The sequence below is a fragment of the Amia ocellicauda genome, chromosome 2 (genome assembly GCF_036373705.1).
Source record: "Amia ocellicauda isolate fAmiCal2 chromosome 2, fAmiCal2.hap1, whole genome shotgun sequence".
In the NCBI taxonomy this organism is placed as follows: Eukaryota; Metazoa; Chordata; class Actinopteri; order Amiiformes; family Amiidae; genus Amia; species Amia ocellicauda.
The window spans coordinates 25741673-25761539 of NC_089851.1; the positions used below are offsets into that span (position 1 = coordinate 25741673).

Here is a 19867-nt window from a genome sequence, read left to right on the forward strand (position 1 = left end):
GAGTGAAAAAACTATTTCTAAATGTAGTTTGGCTAACTACTGGTGACTAGTAAAGTAACACTACTGCAAAATATAGAAGATGAGAGAAACAAACTTCAGCTTCAAAGATGAAATGAACAAGGTACCTTCTGTGCACGAGTGGTACTCATATACTGTAAAACATTTAATGGGAAAAATATAAAGGCAAGTTCTGCTGTGACATCTGCTTCCTTCAACATAATAATATTTCACAAACCTTTTCCTTTATGAAAAATATTGCAGCTTTCCAGACGTTTAATATGTTTAACATATTCCTATACTGTTCCAGCATGTTTTTCTATGGAATCTCTGTCAGACAAGCTAATATCCGTACTGAAAAGAACCTAGAAGAGAGTAAACAAAATAATGTCTGCCATCAGCAATGAAGAGAAAAAACAATTGCAACTTAAATATCTGTCAAATACTTCTTGTTCCTACCTAATGGAAACTCACTGTCAAGTACTTTGATTTGCAGTTTGTTTTGCGAAAAAATATTTGATTGAACTCAGGCAATAGATACGTTTACGTGATACATGACTTGTTTTAGTTGATTGGTAATACAATTACCCTGTAACTTATTTTATTGAGTGGCAGTATTTGTTAATTGGACTTCTTATATAACTAGGTTAATCTAATCTCGTCAGATCGATTTTATCAGGAGTGTTAGATAAATATCCATATGTATTAAAAGATCTAACTCCTGGTGTTACTCAGTCTACTCACAGAGAGTGGTTCATTTTTAAACATGTTCAAACGTGAGCGGTACTTTCATTATGTAGTTCATTCAAATTCAGCTGTAGCTTGCTTGCCTAAAGAAATGTTGGTAATGTTTAGATTGTGAGGCCCAATTGAATATTAAATAGATATCCAATTGATAATCTATTAACTTTCAACTACTTGTTAATTAAAGTTGAATAGAAGGTTAATGTAATGTCTGTCTCTACCAAAAACATTGTCAGTGTGAAAAAAACTGAAAGTAAAAAAATGGCTCTGCCGTCTGAAGTGGAGATATCTAACTCCATCCAGAACCTCTCTAGCTCCTGCACGCTGACTGTCTTCTGCTTGTTGACTGCGTCTCACAGTTCATACCACAGAGTTAATATTGGCTTGAAGTCTGTAGATGTTGATGACCAATGAAGAAAGTTGATTTTGAGCACAGCTAACTGTGTGGTCACAGTATTGGATGTGTGCTTCCAATCGCAATCATGCTGAAGGTCCCTTTGCAAGCAAATGTATGGTTCTTGACAGGTTTATTGGCCACAATATCCTGATATATTTTGGAAACCATCCCTGAATTATAACAAGGGCACAATGACCGAGCAATGCAAAACAGCCTTTGAAGCAACTGGCCAAAAAACATTCTAACTGCTCTCACGTTGATTGCAGAAATTGAACTTTTTGGACACGCCAGCCGGAGTTATAGTTGCCAACAAAAACAGGAGTTATTTTAATGGTTTCTATGTCCATTAACTCAAACAGAAAATACAAACAGAATATATCAAGAAAAAGGTAGACGTCACATACTACACTTTAATCAATATTTTTTCTCTTTGAGTTTGTAAAATATAGGGAAAAAAATAAATCCAAGCCATGATTAGAACTGGCATTTGAAAAAATAATTTGCATAATTATTTAATGGTCAAATGTGAAATCCATAATTTGATTGATATATTTTGTCCCTTTATATTTACAAATTGTATTTCATTGTATTGTTTATTTTATTTTTTAAGAGATGGTATCTTAAAGGTTGTTTAAAACATTTCTTTAAAGTTTAAATTTGCTGCAGAGATAAAAGACTACATGAAATAGTTAATGTGCCCACTTCATTGTTTAATTAAGTGGTGGAGAATCTCTTGCAGGTTCCTCCAGGTTCCAAATAATAATAATAATATGAAAAGATACTCAGAGAGTCGTGGTCTTCTGATAGTCCCTTCTTTATTAAATAGAAAACTGCATCATATCTGGTTCTTGAATACTCAATGAGCTGTGATTCAATTCTCACACAGTATTTTTATATTTATTGCTGAGTGAAAAGAAATTATACGGCTGAGTAATTTAATGAATGTACCACCTTCATCATAAACAAGTGCCACTGGACTCACATTTTATTAGGAGCAGAACATAAAAACTTGTAGCCACGGTAATACATTTGTGGAGGATGGTTGCTTAAGAATGCACAGTAAAGGGACAATCTTTAAGGAAGATGAGTCTTAGTTGAACAAAATGGTTAGGACACGTCTCAGTTCATAGCCATAAAATTATATTCACAAATATACAGAGAAACAGAAATTAACATATTTCCTCCAAAAGTGTCAGTCCATATCCCAGAAAGCTTTTAATTAAAAGAAAAAGACCTCTAACAACATTTGTGAGTGCCTGAGTATTCACACATCTGTGTACCGTCAAGGACAAAATGCACTCCTCTGCATGGGATATGTAAAATAAAGTAGAAATAGCAAAATTAAAGTAAAAAACTAACAAAAATAATAATATTTAAATATATGTTATTTAATACACATGCACTAATACCTATTCATATTATAATTCACATGAGTTTAGTAGTGCTTCCAACATCTGAACAGTGGAAAATCTACTATTAAAACACAATATACATTTTAGTAATGCCATTTATTGTGAACAGTGCAGGGGAGAAAGTATCTAATCCATAAGAGCCATATTGATTTTTTTCAGTATTGCACTCCTTTAAATGTGTTACTTCACTAATTGCCAATATAGAAATTATTGAAAAGTATGAAGAACGTGTAAAAGTGACACAGTATATGAAAGCAAACCAAGAATTTGTGACTGAATCGGCATTATGCATTTGTTAAACACGAAAACTAAGGCGTCTGTTGGAAGATAGACAGAACTATTGCCCACATCACTCGGTCAAGCAGGCACTCAAACTGCAATAGTTGTTAGTTGTTGAATTGCTGTTCGGCAAGCTGCAAATTTGGTCAAATTAGACCCAAACAGGTTTCGGCCTCTAGCTCTCATTCTGTACTCTAGAAGGAGGTTTTAACCAGATGAAGTGAAACCAAGTCTTAACGACGTCAGTGTGCTTTGTGCAATGAGTTTAATTAAAACTGGGCAGTACTATATGACATGGACATTTATGCCAACCTAACAAGTTCTTCAATAAATTATGTAGAGCGCCAAAATCTAATTGAAATGCATGCAGTCAGAAACTCATTAGTTTACCGCTTATAATAAAGATTAATTAGTGCATTTTTCTTTGTCAGGCCTAATTTAGGAAGGAATTGTGGTGAAACAATATCTTATCAGTTTTTTTCACCATTTTCTGAAGCGGCAATTTAAAAGGCTATCAGGATGCTGGGACTCTTTTACAAATGTAAAATGTAAACCAACAATGGTTACACTGTAGTCCCGATTGACTTTAAAACCATTGTTCGCTTTCATCTTACTCTTATCTGACGCAAGTAGTGGCTCTCTGTAAAGTTCAGGAAGAGGAGGGACGTGATCTCCGGGGTTCAAGTGTTTGAACAGAGGTTTAAAATAACAGCGTGGACTACACTGGAGATTTAGAGACGGAACAAAACTTTGAAGGATACTGTGCCCTTCGATTGATTACACACACTAAACAAACAAAAGAATTGAAGAAAAAGTCAAACAAATAAAGTGAAAGTAAGCATATATGTTCTGTGTTTGAACTCGGTATGGTGTTCCCATCTGGTTCTTTGCAAACTTTGTTTTAGTCCTTTTTGTTGTATTTCCCCCAAGTCCAAATCCAGAACAGGGTTTTGAAAGGCCACTTGATTGCCTCACTGATAGTTCTGTTTTAATATGTAATGTGTCATCCATTGGGCTTTGCAGATATACCAAGTGAAACAACAATTTATTGTGGAAGTCATTAGTTTTCACAAAGTTACTTTACATTCATCTAATTAAGAACTTTAAAAAGTTAAATGTCTTGGAAACATGTTTGATGCCCTTGTTCTGGAATATGAAACTGTGCACAATTAGCTTCTCCATTGATGGAAGAGAATGATGGGCTAAAATACCATTTTGTAACATAATGAACCATGCTTCCATTTAATTTGTTGAGATGACCAACACAAAGCTTCTAAAAAACAAAACACGGATTCTATAATGTCTTGCAATTAATTCCTTTTCTTGATTAACTGTGTGTGTGACACATTAAAATAACTAATAAAATCACATGAACCGTACGTTGCCTGTTTCAGAAAGGTGTTTTATTCAGTGATTTGATTCTGCATGCACAATTAATCATTACAGAAGCGATGGGTGTACAGTGACTACGTTTTATCCTTACACTTGCAACATAAGCAGGTTGAAAGAAATTGGTTAATGAAAGAAAAAGATGTATTTGATTGTATTCCTACGCTACATATTTAACCCTTCTGTCTCTCTCATTGTGTCTCTCTGTAGGTGCATGCCAAATCACTGCGAACACGGGGGCAGATGTACACAGACATGGGACAGCTTCCGGTGCACTTGTGATGGGACTGGCTATACTGGGGCTACCTGCCATACCTGTAAGGCCACACTTTAGACGCTAAACATCTCAGTAAATTGAGTGTAGTATGGATTTCACAGTATCTATCATCTCTTGTTATTTGATTGAATTTATTTCATTCCTCCATTGTAGTTTGTCTGTATTTACGTGCTTGCAATGATATACACCGATCAGCCATAACATTATGACCACTGACAGGTGAAGTGAATAACACTGATAATCTCATTATCATGGCACCTGTCAGTGGGTGGGATATATTAGGCAGCAAGTGAACATCTTGTCCTCAAAGCTGATGTGTTAGAAGCAGGACAAATGGGCAAGCGTAAGGATCTGAGCCACTTTGACAAGGGCCAAATTGTGATGGCTAGACGACTGGATCAGAGCATCTCCAAAATTGCAGCTCTTGCGAGGTGTTCCCGATCTACAGTGGTCAGTACATATCAAAAGTGGGCCCAAGGAAGGAAAAGCGGTGAACCGGCGACAGGGTCATGGGCGGCCAAGGATCATTGATGCACGTTTGAAGCGAAGGCTGGCCCGTGTGGTCCGATCCAACAGACGAGCTACTGTAGCTCAAATTGCTGAAAAAGTGAATGCTGGTTCTGATAGAAAGGTGTCAGAACACACAGTGCATTGCAGTTTGTTGCGTATGGGGCTGCGTAGCCGCAGACCAGTCAGGGTGCCCATGCTGACCCCTGTCCACTGCCGAAAGCGCCTACAATGGGCACGTGAGCATCAGAACTGGACCACGGAGCAATGGAAGAAGGTGGCCTGGTCTGATGAATCACGAGTTCAAGGTGTGACTTGGCCTCCAAATTCTCCAGATCTCAATCCAATCGAGCATCTGTGGGATGTGCTGGACAAACAAGTCCGATCCATTTAGGCTCCACCTCGCAACTTACAGGACTTAAAGGATCTGCTGCTAACGTCTTGGTGCCAGATACCACAGCACACCTTCAGAGGTCTAGTGGAGTCCATGCCTTGACGGGTCAGGGCTGTTTTGGCGGCAAAAGGGGGACCTACACAATATTAGGCAGGTGATCATAATGTTATGGCTGAGCGGTGTATACTGCAATACAAATCTGAGAGAGATCTCTACACTGAATATATGTTTTTTTTAATTTTTCCCTTTCAACAATCATCCTCTCATAGTTCAAATCACAATTTTGAAATACAGTAGTAAAATTATCCATTCAATCCAGTTAACTTTGAAAAACCTTTTGTCAATGGAGATTGTATGAAAATTATATATTTTTCCTTTCCTTCTGAGGACCATCTTTGTATTATTTTGTATTGTGTCACCTTTTGTATTTTGTAAGTTTGACACCTTTGATGCCTTTGAAGATATTAATATAAAGATGCCGCTGGTCAGATTTCTCAATTCATATTACTTAATATACTTCAACATTGAATTGCCAGGCATTGTTTAGGGGACATATTTTCAGAAAATCAATTTTCACTCAAATAGCTACATTGCCTGGTATATTCTGGGTGAGAACATCAACAGAGAATTACTTTTAACTTATAATAGGAAATGTAATAGTCAGAGAAAGAAATTAGAAAAGCATATTAAGTGCAGATGAATTAGAGAATCACAATCCATTGAATACAGTAGGTTGAAATGCTTAACAAGTTGAATTGCCTTTTTATATGAAAACAACATGCTTCTAGGTGCCTATTAAATTCAGTTTCCATATATAATTGTTTGGATATAAATAAAGTATAATTTATCTGAGAATAATTTTAATGCAGTAAACTTTTTAACACATTTGTCCAAAAATATTTTAAATGTCTTTCTACACATTTTTATATCTGTAGATATTTGTTTTGTTCCTTGAAATGTCTTTGGCACTTTAATCCAGTGGCTTCATGCTCAGTCTTAATCATAGAAAAATAACATCCTTGATAAACATGTTCTTTTCATTTCTCATTCATTTTCAATCAATTCACAGTGTTGGTTCAATTGATCCGGGCAGTTTGTTGGTTTAAATTGTGCGTTTGGATAATAAGACCTCTTTAGATGTCATTTAAAGAATGGAAGAGAAAAATGTAGTAGGACCCGTGTTTAATGGTACGATTGATGACAGTATTGAAATACATCATTCCTCAGACTCTTGAACATGTTAATATTTAATACTTCACCATTCTCCTGGGCTTTTTATTGTATGTATAAACCATCACTATTAATTCTTCTAACCCTTGATAGTCCTGGTAGAAGAATTTATACCTGATTTAGTTTAACGAGCCTTGAGCATCTGCAAAGTGTTTCTCCCTTCTGTTGTAGCACACAATATACAGGGCACTCATACAGTGTAGGAACTAATTACGGCAGTAAAGGTTAGTGAAGCACTAGGAAAGATATACAGTGCTTCTCTGTACACCTCAAGCTGACTTAAGAGAAATTATAATGCAAAACTGGAAATACTATACATTTAAAGATTTATATAAAGCACTTAGAATAGCAAATACATCCACAGAAGATAAGGTGGAAACAGCAACACAACAGTAGATTTTTTATTTTTTATGCATGTACTCATATACTATATTTTTGGCAAGTTTAGGATTATGTTGATGGCTTTTCAGTTGGAGAAGTGAAAGGCTTAAATGTTGAGTTTAAAATTCTTCTGCTTTCCAACAACATGCTAAATAATAGGCTAGTTCTTGGCAGGATCGTTTGTTGTCACATTTGATTATGAGGTTGATTATTATCATGACAATAGTCAGAGCTCCATGAGGCAGAAGTGCAAGCTCTTCTCAGATGTGCTTGCAGGAAATGTGGACGTGAAGCAATATCCCTTGACTGCTGCCATTTAAATATAACATTTTTATAAAATAATATACGGTGCTTCCTCTGTATTCTCGTGACTAAACTAGTTTTATGTATAATTATATGGGATGAACATAAACGCAGGGGTAAAGAAGGAACTCAAGTTCAGGGACTTTAAACCTTTTCACAAATTATAGATGATCTTCATGTTAGATCATGATGTAGGGAAAGGTGAGAGTCATAGCTTTTTATGTTGAGAAGTTTTAGTTATGGTTTGTTTCCTGCCTTGACTTCAAAGACAGATGGCTTTCACTCCCTGGAGCTGGGGATTGTACATCTTGGTGAAACATGTTTTCACACATTCAAACCAGTTTATGGGTTGAGAATAAATTAGTCATTTAGTAGGACTAGGGTTGTTTATTTATTGATTCATTTATTTATATAAAGTTTGGGGTATTATGTGTTCTTTCCACTATGTGAGGTGTATGGGAAAAGTTATATTCCCATAGATGATGAATGAGGCACTCTTGGGAGCAACTGCAAAAATCAACTTTCAACCTCCACAGAAAGCAAAGGGAAACACATTTGCTTTGGTGATGCTTACATGAGATGCTGTAAATCTGCATCTGATTAAACCAGTGAAGTATTAAATATTGATGAAGAAAAACACTTGATTTGATTTTGTGTATTGCTTCTTTTCTTGCATCTTTTTTGGGGGAATCAAGTGATTTTATTTATGTATGCCAGTTCAAAAAAGAAAAACATAATTCATATAATTTTTTTTATGACATGATTTAAAAGTCCATTTTCAGACCAGTCCAATGAGGACAAATTACTTTCTTAACAAATGTCTATTCCATTTTATTTAATTGTATTCATATTTGCCAATTATCTACAGTACATGGGTATACTGCCTGAGAAAAGTATGTGGTGATTTATATTCCCATTTTTAATGTATTAGTTAACTGTAGTAGTTAAGTAGTTAACTGTCAAACAAGTTAAAGCAGTAGAATTTACTTATCCTATTTTATGTATTATGTAATCCTCTCTGTTTTTTTTTTTCCTTTAGCCATCTATGAACAGTCTTGTGAAGCCTATAAGCATCTGGGAAGGACATCAGACACATACTGGATAGATCCGGATGGCAGTGGACCTCTCGGGCCCTTTAAAGTGTATTGCAACATGACAGGTAAGCGGCAGGCCATTGTTTTCTTTCATTTTTTCACTGACTTCTGTCTTTACTGGCTTTGACACTTCATAATTAGAAAGCTACGTCTGGATTTAGGAAGCATTAAATGATATAATAAACATTGAGTTTATAAAATAAGCCTTTTGTATAACAGTAATCTCTAATAAATTAAATTGCAGCTTGATTTTTATACTGCAGGGAATGTTACAGTGTTAATCCTCTTTAAGGATAAAAATGCAGTCCAAGATACTTAAAAAAAGTAATTTCCATAACACTGTTAGAATATGGTTAGCAGTCTTTTTTCCTTCAGTATTGAGCAAACCAAATGAAAATGTATCTAGTCATAAAATATTCAGGTCAGCTAAAGTATCGCATTATACTATTTTCATATTATGTTAAGTTTATTTTAAAGAAGCCCACTTCATGGTGAGCTCCATTTCAAATAACTTCAGTATTTTCAGTCAGTAGTTCCATTATTTGTGAAATAAGCTTCTTTGCCCAATAAATAAATGTGAAAATAAAGCATGTGAAAGCTTTTCCATTGGGAGTTTTTCCTTACCCTGGGTAACATTAGGTTTCTCTAATAAATACACAATTCCTGAAAGAGTTGTGACTGCAGGGGAGGGATATCAAAATGCTAATAAAATATCCTATAAGTCAGGGTAGAATGCTTTTGACAGTATGCAAACCCATTCTCCTTTCTTTCTGTTACCCTCTGTATTCTTTCCCTAAAAATATAAACGATCTCTCTATACCTGAAGTTGCTAGTATAATATCAAGAATTTTAGCTGTGGGACTGAATGCTATATCATAAAACATATAGCAATGCTTTGAAAAGAAAGCATAGCAACAAAACCAAGTGTTCACATAATACATGTTTTTACTTGATGTGGACAGATGGAGGACTACAGAATGCCTTAAGAGAGAGTTATTAGCACAGTAAGGTAATTCAGCCTGTAAAATGACACTTTTGTGTTACTGCAAGGAAAAAGTTGTTTAATTTTTAGCATTCCCCACTCTTACTCTTACAATGCATTTGAAGGTTTTTAATTTTATTGCAGGCATTGTCTTTAAAGATTGTGTGTAATAGTGCAAATACATGTAGCCCCACCAAAATGCATTTGCCTTAATGAATCCCAAAAAATGGTGTTGGTAGAACTGTTAAAAATAGTGTTTGAGTTTCTGAGAGGAATATGTAAACAGTAACCAATGTGCAATAAAAGATGTGTCTTCGGGGACCAGGGATTTAATTATATTAGTTAAACCCAAGGTAATGAAAACATGCTCAAATGCTGTGTAGCTGGTTTCTGGGCCTGGGGTTTAAATAACTCCAGTAGTCTTATAAGGAGAATCCATTATTCCACCGTGTATTTCTAATGTGCTTGAAGTTTACTCAGAGGAATGCCAATACCCACATTCTTTAACTGAGTAAGCAACCATCATAATGACATGAGGAATGGGGCAGAAGACAAGATTGAAAATGCAAAAATAATTAATTGAATGTAATTAAAGCTGGACTATGAATTATGCACAATATCAGCAATAATAATCAATTAGAGCTACAGAGCTATTGACTTAAAATAACTTTTCAGGCTTCAAACACATCATTGAGACAAAGCCATAAAGTGTAACTAGCGTGATTTCGTGATCATCAGAAAATATCAATGGCATGAGTTTGCATTGCATATAGAAGTGCAGTATACTTCTAATACCACAATACATTGTATCACACAATAATGGTTTCATTTAAGATGTCTGGTTTCAAACAAAGTGCAGAGAGGGCTTCACACAATGAGTGTAAACATGATATTGCTCAGTCTGAGGGCTGACAGGATGAAGGATGCTCATGACAAAATGTGTGTTCCACAATATTTATATAGCAATTAGCATGTAGATGATCAGGCATGCATGAGGCTACTTCCAAGAACTTTTTCCAGTGTGGAGGTAATGGAGAGACAGATGCTCCACTCTGCTGCCAGAGAAGGCGAGTAAGGGTCCCCCTCAGGCAGCCAACATGCCTGCTTAGTCATGGTTCGGTATCCATTCATCAAATAGCACTGCCACCACACAGCACCCTTCCTGTTTCCATATGCACAGCCACAAGTCAACTCAATCTATAGTGTTAGAACATAAATTGCAAAGTTTTCCACGGTTTTATTTTAATTCACATCCCATGCAAATTAAACAAATGTTCTTGGTACTCTATTAAGTTTTATTAGGTGACTAGACTTAGGAAAATATTCACCACTGCACATTTTGGTTTATAACTGAAACAAACTATATATACTGTGCAATAGATAGAGCTATTTGCTACCTTGTACAGTGAACATGGCGTAGTGTTTAGTTAACTAGATTTTGACTGGTAAACAAACAGTCTTTAAAGAGATATCACAAGTAAAATGTTTACAAATAAGTTTCCATCAAAAAGAATACGAAACTTGGTAATTCAAACATGGCTTCAGTTATTGGAGATTCAATTTTCAATCTAGCTTTATCAGTTAAATGCATCATACAGTGTGTTACATGATGTGCAGTATATACTGATGATTCTGATGATATCCATTCCTTAGTCGTGTTTGTTTTTTTGTTTGTTTACTCATATCACAGAGATTTCAGTCTGCCTAGAATGAAGCCTGTCCACCTGTAACTTATTTTAAAAAATGTTGCCCGTCTTGTAATAAGTATCTGTTAACGCAGTACAAAACAAAAGCTTTTGAAACTGTATATCCACTGCATGTAGATCGGCTTCCGCTGGCCCTTATGAATATTGGATGTTCACATACACTCACCTAAAGGATTATTAGGAACACCTGTTCAGTTTCTCATTAATGCAAGTATCTAACCAACCAATCACATGGCAGTAGCTTCAATGCATTTAGGGGTGTGGTCCTGGCCAAGACAATCTCCTGAACTCCAAACTGAATGTCTGAATGGGAAAGAAAGGTGATTTAAGCAATTTTGAGCGTGGCATGGTTGTTGGTGCCAGACGGGCCGGTCTGAGTATTTCACAACCTGCTCAAACTGGGATTTTCACGCACAACCATTTCTAGGGTTTACAAAGAATGGTGTGAAAAGGGAAAAACATCCAGTATGCGGCAGTCCTGTGGGCGAAAATGCCTTGTTGATGCTAGAGGTCAGAGGAGAATGGGCCGACTGATTCAAACTGATAGAAGAGCAACTTTGACTGAAATAACCACTCGTTACAACCGAGGTATGCAGCAAAGCATTTGTGAAGCCACAACATGTACAGCCTTGAGGCGGATGGGCTACAACAGCAGAAGACCCCACCGGGTACCACTCATCTCCACTACAAATAGGAAAAAGAGGCTACAATTTGCACAAGCTCACCAAAATTGGACAGTTGAAGACTGGAAAAATGTTGCCTGGTCTGATGAGTCTCGATTTCTGTTGAGACATTCAGATGGTAGAGTGAGAATTTGGCGTAAACAGAATGAGAACATGGATCCATCATGCCTTGTTACCACTGTGCAGGCTGGTGGTGGTGGTGTAATGGTGTGGGGGATGTTTTCTTGGCACACTTTAGGCCCCTTAGTGCCAATTGGGCATCGTTTAAATGCCACGGCCTACCTGAGCATTGTTTCTGACCATGTCCATCCCTTTATGACCACCATGTACCTATCCTCTGATGGCTATTTCCAGCAGGATAATGCACCATGTCACAAAGGTCGAATCATTTCAAATTGGTTTCTTGAACATGACAATGAGTTCACTGTACTAAACTGGCCCCCACAGTCACCAGATCTCAACCCAATAGAGCATCTTTGGGATGTGGTGTAACGGGAGCTTCGTGCCCTGGATGTGCATCCCACAAATCTCCATCAACTGCAAGATGCTATCCTATCAATATGGGCCAACATTTCTAAAGAATGCTTTCAGCACCTTGTTGAATCAATGCCACGTAGAATTAAGGCAGTTCTGAAGGCGAAAGGGGGTCAAACACAGTATTAGTATGGTGTTCCTAATAATCCTTTAGGTGAGTGTATATGTACAGGAGGAAAGTTTGAAGTTGAATTGAAAGCTCACAGCCAGAACCAAAAAGCCATTTCTGTATTTTTTCTACAGAGCATAATCGTATCCCTAGATTTTTAAAGACTTAAAAAAATTATGACGTACCTTTTAACTTGCTAATATTAACTCGTTTGTGCTCTGGGAGATAACATGAATTTGAAAAAAGCTTTAAAACGTCTAAAAACTTTAAACTTTAAAATTATCCAAAAACAACAAGCTAAAAATTGTATTCAAAGTTGGTAGAGACTAACCCAACAAGCTGTAATTGCTGCCAAAGGTGCTTCCACCAAATGTTGAGTTGAAGGGTCTGAATACTAATGCAATCAACACTTTAAATGTTCTTCTCTTTAGGTTTTTGCAGAAATTTACTATAACTTATCTCACCCTTAGATGTTTGTGTGCGTGTATGAAATAGGCAGACCTTTAAAAGGTTCCTGCTCTATTTTAAAAGAATAACTCCAGGAAAGTCTCTCAGGATCAATTCTATTTTAACAATCTTTATAACTCAGCTTTGACCCTGTGGGTTTCACAGCTGTGAGCTGGATTGAGTCCATCCTGTTTTAAAATGATACATTCTCAATAACCCAAGGGATTTAGAACAAGAGTTCAAACTGCTTTGTCCTTAAATTGACACAGAGAGCGTGCCTGCATTGTTGTGTGTCTTCTCTGCGATTCACTGCTGTATGCTATCCACATATTCTCATTTCATTTTTGTGACTAATGATAAACGTAAAGAAAAACAACCCATTCACTGTGGGACAGTTTTAGAAAGGAACGAGGCTCATTAAAAACCACATTGTTTTACGTTGTGTTCTCCATGGCTTATTTGATGGTGGTTACCTAGTTGAAACAGTCAGTTTCATAAATGTTGCCTTAGATTAAGGGGGCCTTTTCCTGAAACTTTTGGATCCGTACTTTATTAAAGGAGATTTTTCAAAGATTGACTGGAAAGGATGAATACTTAATGGTGATTTTATACACCTCGACCAGATATCTCAGTCAGTAGATCAATCTGTTCTCTACCTCGGGAACTCACTGGATCTCTATTTAGGATGACAATCTGGCCAAGGGGATCAAAACACTCCTACAGATGAAAACAAAGAAATTCATGCAAACTCATCATTAAAAATAAAATGTCATAAAATGTTTCTTTATCCTCTTTTAAAGAACACTTTAGCCCATGAGCTGCTTTAAATTGAAGTGTTGACTAAAAGCCATTTAAAAGTTGAGGCATTAGGTTTTAATTGGGGAACTTATGAGGAAAAATATGAAGAGCATGAGATATTTCACCAATGAATAGTCCCTTTGAGTTACAGTCCCTGTGGGCACACACTCAGAGCAATTTTCAAATTAAGTACCCTAATAGTGACTTGGGAATAAGTTGCATAATTATTCTAAATACTAAAAAGATGAAAGGGAACATTATATGAAGAAACTGTTAGTTTAATAAGACACTGTTTCAGATAACAATGAGAGAGTGTCTCATAAGGGTTTAGAGGAAAATTACATTCCTTCTGTCCTACAGAGTAGGATGGTGTCTTATCACTGTGTGGGAGGCACTAGTAATTCATGTATATTTTCTTAACATAAAAACAATTTAATTATATACCTTAAAAGTCACAATTTTCCTTTTTACACCTGTGGACTGCACCACATGGGGGAAAAAACTGTTCCTGGTAGGTCTGTGTACTTTTAAAACATACATCGATCTACACATAGATCTGCTATGAAACAAAATATGACAAAGGATCAAATGTACTGACAGATTTGACTATATTTGAGCATATATTTGGGATGTGGTCGTTGAGTGTACCCAGCAGTGTCCTGCAGACGTTCTGAACGTGCGTGTGTTTTTACAGAGGACAAGGTGTGGACCACAGTGAGCCATGACTTGCAGTCCCAGAAGTCGGTGAGCGGCTCCAGCCAGGACAAGAGGACAGTCCTGCAGTTGAGCTACAGTGCCTCCATGGAGCAGACCTCTGCCATCACCAGCAGTGCTGAGAACTGCGAGCAACAAGTCTCCTACTCCTGCCGCATGTCCCGGCTGCTCAACACACCAGGTAGGGGAAGATCTTCGCAACCCCTGCTGTGTCTTGCTTTCAGCCAGAGCCGCTCCCCTGTCTCATTAAAGCACACATGCCCACAGCGCTGTTGGGTCGTGGTGCAAATCTCAAGACATAAGGCACAGGAGGGCGCGTTTGGCATTAATAGTAAACAGCTGATCAATATTGCCTGTTTGCTGTGCAGGATAATCAAGCACTAATATTTTCATGTATTTTCATTGTTATGCTTAATATACACTTGAAATGCTTTTAATCTATGGGCAACTATAAAACCCAACCCTGGATCAAAATTGACCAGCAACTCTGAAGTTGTATGGTCAACCTTTTGTTTGGTTAACTTTTCAGTTTGTCCGCTGTGGCTGAATTGTGAAATGATGTGGCTAATATTTATCCCAATTAGTTCCTAACTGATGCCTCCAGTGACCTCCATGACAGCAGATATTTTGTTCCTTGACCTTGTCCTGTAGTAAGGCATGGTTAGTGCACGTGCATTCATTTGCCCTTTTTGGCCAAGTTGCTACATATAGTCACCCCTTCATCAAACACTGACCAACCCATCAGAATGCAGCACCCTAACAATGCATCTTGTAACATCCTCTATATCATTGCTACTCACGGGTAGTCCTGGGCAGCCATCAGATCTTGTGGTTTTAACTCCATCTTAGCTCTTAATTATTTTATTGAACCTGTTATTATAATTGGTCTAAATGATTACTTGTTTCCAGGTCTTTCGCCTATTGCAGGTATTAAGTTCTCTATAAAACCTGCAGATCTGTGGCATTCCAGGAATGAGTATCAGTACTCTTTATCCCCATAGAACTTGAAGGTTTGTGAAATAATGACCTACTTAGTAATATTTTTAATTTCTGCTACACTTTGTTCTATGTGCACAAACATGTATTTATCCAGGCAGGAAAATAATGCATCTTGAATGAATAGGAATAGGCCATGGGGTGAAAACTTGACAGAACATACACAACTGAGGCACATACTAAATTTGTATGAATCGCACACAAGGAATAATGAGCAAAACAAAAAGCTTTAGATTGCTAATGATGACTATGACCAATGGCAGCCAATGGCAATCTCAGGCTGCAATCTTAAGATCTGCATTACCACTTCTCAGAGGCAGAATGTGCCTTGGTAATATGTATCACAGGTATTCCCTTTTAACGTAATAAATCATTCTTGTGCTGTCTGATCTAATATTTACAATTATTTTGTGTTGTATGATCTCTCTGAGGCATTTAGTTAGTGCTTGAAGGAATAAAAATACTGTTATCAAAATGTACATCTTTCTCTGAGGTCTGTTTCCTCAGGTTATATGTACAAACCTTACACCCTTAGATGTAAACCTGACTTTGCTTTGCTCCGAGCACTGTGCTCTCCTACGCTGCACTCTTGGCATTATAGCTAGAGATTTAGAGATTGCATTTTTTCACTATTCCATTATTATTATTTATTTTTAAAATCAGTATAGCAGGATACTTACATTTTTTAGAATTGAATGACATACCAAACATACCAGTGGTAAAGTGCAATATATATATATATATGTAAATTAAATACAATGGCAATGCTCCCACTGGAACATCATATTCACTGATGAATAAGATTGGATGAAAGTGTTGGCAAAGGAAGACGTTTAGGGCTTACTAGTAGCTCTACAATGTCAGTACGAGTATAATATTTAATGCACTGCTTATTTGACAATGTTTAAAATGTATAATGTAAAAAAAGTATCTGTCCATTGGCTTGAATATATTGTAACTGCTCTATACTGAGCTGCTCTTATAATTCCTAAAAGATTTCCTTGACACTTTCTGTAGCATATTTAGGTTTAGGTTTTGTGACGCTGCATGAAAGCTTTAAAAAAAGTTAGGAGAACCAATCATGTCATTTATTTCTCATTTGCTTTCCTCAGAATATGCAAACACATCTATTTTTTATGTTTTTGTTCACCAAAGCATAACGTTTGTAATGCACATACACTTTGGTCGAGGACGTTCATTTGTCATTGAAATTACGGTTTTTAATCATTTAAACTTTCCTATTGACAAAGCTATTAGCATGGTGAGTAATAATGAGATTTATCTGCTCTGAATCGTTCAGCTAATGTTGTCGGCATTACTTTCCTATTGACTTTCTCTGCAAAGCAGTAATTATTCATAACTCATAAAAAGTGTCACGGAACTTCATTAGTTTGAGCTGGAAACCCATTAATGATTTCTATCAGCTCAAGGCACCTGTAAATTTAATCAGTTATATGAAAATTAGACAGTTCACCTATCATTTGTTTACTGTCTCCACTTTTGAATCTTTAAATTGTAGACTAGATTTATTGAAAACATTATGTGGTCAGCAGATTCATACAGTGCTTCAAGTTTACTCTCCTAACATACTTCAATCCTCACACAGACAGTTATTTCACTATTAGCTGATTATAGACTATTATCTGATTATTTCAAGAGTTGAAATTGCAATACGCATTAAATCGTGCATTATGTTTGATTAGAATAATTGAGTATTAAATAAAAGATTGTGTCATCCTGCTTTGCAATGTGAGTAATTGACATATTGTTTTTAAGGAATTAAAAAAGAAATGATTCAGTTCTTGTTGTCAATTCCGAAATTAAGTTTAACATGCATTGATATAAATTCCTTTCAATGTCAAATGGGAAATAATTGGGAAACTTCACTTGCAGTTATTGAAGTACGTTACTAGTTCTTCTCCCATCCAAATTGCTTTCGATTATAAATCTACTTCTAGTCAACTAGGGATCACAGGAAATTAACAGTGACAAGGTTATTTACATTTAATGAGTGCCAAACCATTTTTTTATATTTCTAGCATACTATGTAACTTATTTTTCCATCAGTTTCTATATATATATTAATTTTGAATATTAATTATAACTTTATACATGAAAATGAAGACTTTGCAGTTTGATTTCACCTTTGAGTTAAGTTTAGTTACGATATTGAGAATATAATAATTGCAAGATAACTTCCAACAGAATATGATTTTGGGGTATTAATCCAATATAGCAGGGGATGATTCATCCTCCAAATAATTGTTATCTTAAAAAAATCACAATTAAAGATTACTGAAAGTAATTTGGAGTGTAATACTGAGTTTAGCTACTATTGGTACTGTATATAATTCAACAAATCAACAGATTCAAATACCTGCTGTTGAAGACTTATTTTATTAGATTCGATTTATTGACTGTAGTGCTTTTTTCTTTTTCTGACCAAACTTAATCTGGCTGCAGTTAAGTGCTCCCTGTAGAAAATGTATTGTGGTTGTGATATTAATAATAAGACTGTTGGCCGGATTAAATCAAAACTTTGACCCACCTGCTAACAGAAAACTACAAACCTGTACATTATAGCGGTTACATTTTTGATTAGAAGAAAGTATCATCTTACTAAAAATGAAGCCGCAACTGAGTACAGTTGTGTAGTTTTCTGTTAGCAGGTGGGTCAAGTTTTGATTTAATCCGGCCCTAGGATTTTGTTTTTCCTTAAAAAAATGAATAAAGAATATATAGTATTTTTACTTTAATATTTTCAATTAGTAAAATTCAAACAGCTCTCATACATGGAAAATTTATCAAATAATTTAACATTAGGAATCATCAAATAAATCATGAAATAAATCATTCATTTTGCCTCCAGTGCTAAAGTTAATTATTCATCTCCCATGTGATTTCAGAAACTGAAGCTCAGCCAGGTTTGTTGCTGTCAGTGCATAACATATAAACTTAGTGCAGGCATGGTAACTTTGCACTGTTTATGTTAGGGATTTAATTTTACATATAAGAGGTAAAGCCATAAGAACATAAGAAAGGTTACAAATGAGAGGATACCATTCGACCCATCGTGCTCCTCTGGTTTGATGTGGTCGATGCCTTTCATGATTTTGAAGACTTGGATCAAGTCCCCACGTAGTCTCCTCTGTTCCAGGGTGAAAAGGCTCAGTTCCCTCAGTCTCTCAGTAGGACATTCCCTTCAGACCTGGAATAAGTCTGGTTGCTCTTCTCTGAACTGCCTCTAGAGCAGCGATATCTTTCTTGAAGTGTGGAGCCCAGAACTGTACACAGTATCCAGATGAGCTCTAACTAGTGCATTGTACAGTCTGAACATCACTGCCCTTGTTCTCAATTCTACACTTTTGACAATATACCCTAACATCCTGTTTTCCTTTTATATTGCTTCCCCACATTGTTTGGATGGAGAAAGTGAGGAGTCCACGTAGACTCCTAGGTCTTTCTCATGCGTTACTCATCTAGTTCTATTCCTCCCATAGTGTAATTATAGTGGACATGTTTGTTACCTGCATGTATTACCTTGCACTCGTCCACATTGAATTTCATCTGCCAGGTGTCGGCCCACAACTGAATATTATCTAAGTCCCTCTGAATAGCCTGTGCTGCTGAGATTGTATCTGCTGAGCCACCTATTTTAGTATAATCTGCAAATTTGACAAGTTTGATAACTATCCCAGAGTCCAGATTATTAATATAGATTAGAGAAAGCAAAGGCTCTAGTACTGATCCCTGTGGAACTCCACTAACAACCTCACTCCAGTTAGAAGCAACTCCTCTAATCGACACCCTCTGTTTCCTATACATCAACCAGTTCATAATCCAACATTTCACAAATGATGCAGTTGAGACTGATTGGTCTGTAATTTCCTGGATCAGTTTTTTCCCCTTTCTTGCAGTTTTCCAGTCAGTTGGCACATCCCCTGTTCTAACATCCCCATTTGGAATATTTGAGTTAGCAGCTTATAAATAATGTCCCTCATTTCTTTAAATACTGTTGGAAATATCCCATCTGGCCCAGGTGATTTGTTTGTTTTTAATTCTGCTAGTCCCTTTAGTACTGCCTCCTCATTTATCCTGATCTCTCTTAGGGTTTGACTGGACTGGTTGTTAACCTGTGGCATGTTATCTGTTTTTTCTTTTGTAAAAACCTCTCTGAAATACTCATTTAGAACATTTGCCACATCTTGATCATTTTCTGAGATACTTCAATTTTTGTCCTTTATCTGTTTCACTTCCTCCTTTATTGACCTCTTACTGTTGTGGTATTGAAAAAAGCATTTTTGAAAGAATGCCTCAAAGCTAAACAATTGTGATCACAGTTTGCCATTGGTTCTCTAACTAGTGTCCCTCTGACTCTATCTTAGTCATTTGAAAAGATCAAGTCAATGCATGCACTCTCTGGTTGGTTCCCTGACAAATTGAGTTAGAAAGCAGTCATTTACCATCTCAACCATTTCTATTTCTGCTCCTGTA

At 36.3% G+C, this 19867-nt stretch overlaps 1 protein-coding gene across 1 annotated transcript in view; it reads left to right on the top strand.

The window, feature by feature from the left end:
- The window catches only part of LOC136767860 (contactin-associated protein-like 2), a 517302-nt gene that overhangs the window by 328922 nt on the left and 168513 nt on the right, over positions 1–19867 (top strand). The window contains exons 11-13 of the mRNA XM_066721910.1: positions 4429–4535; positions 8350–8469; positions 14358–14558. Coding sequence (XP_066578007.1) covers positions 4429–4535; positions 8350–8469; positions 14358–14558 — 428 coding nt within the window. The remainder of the gene's footprint in view (positions 1–4428; positions 4536–8349; positions 8470–14357; positions 14559–19867) is intronic.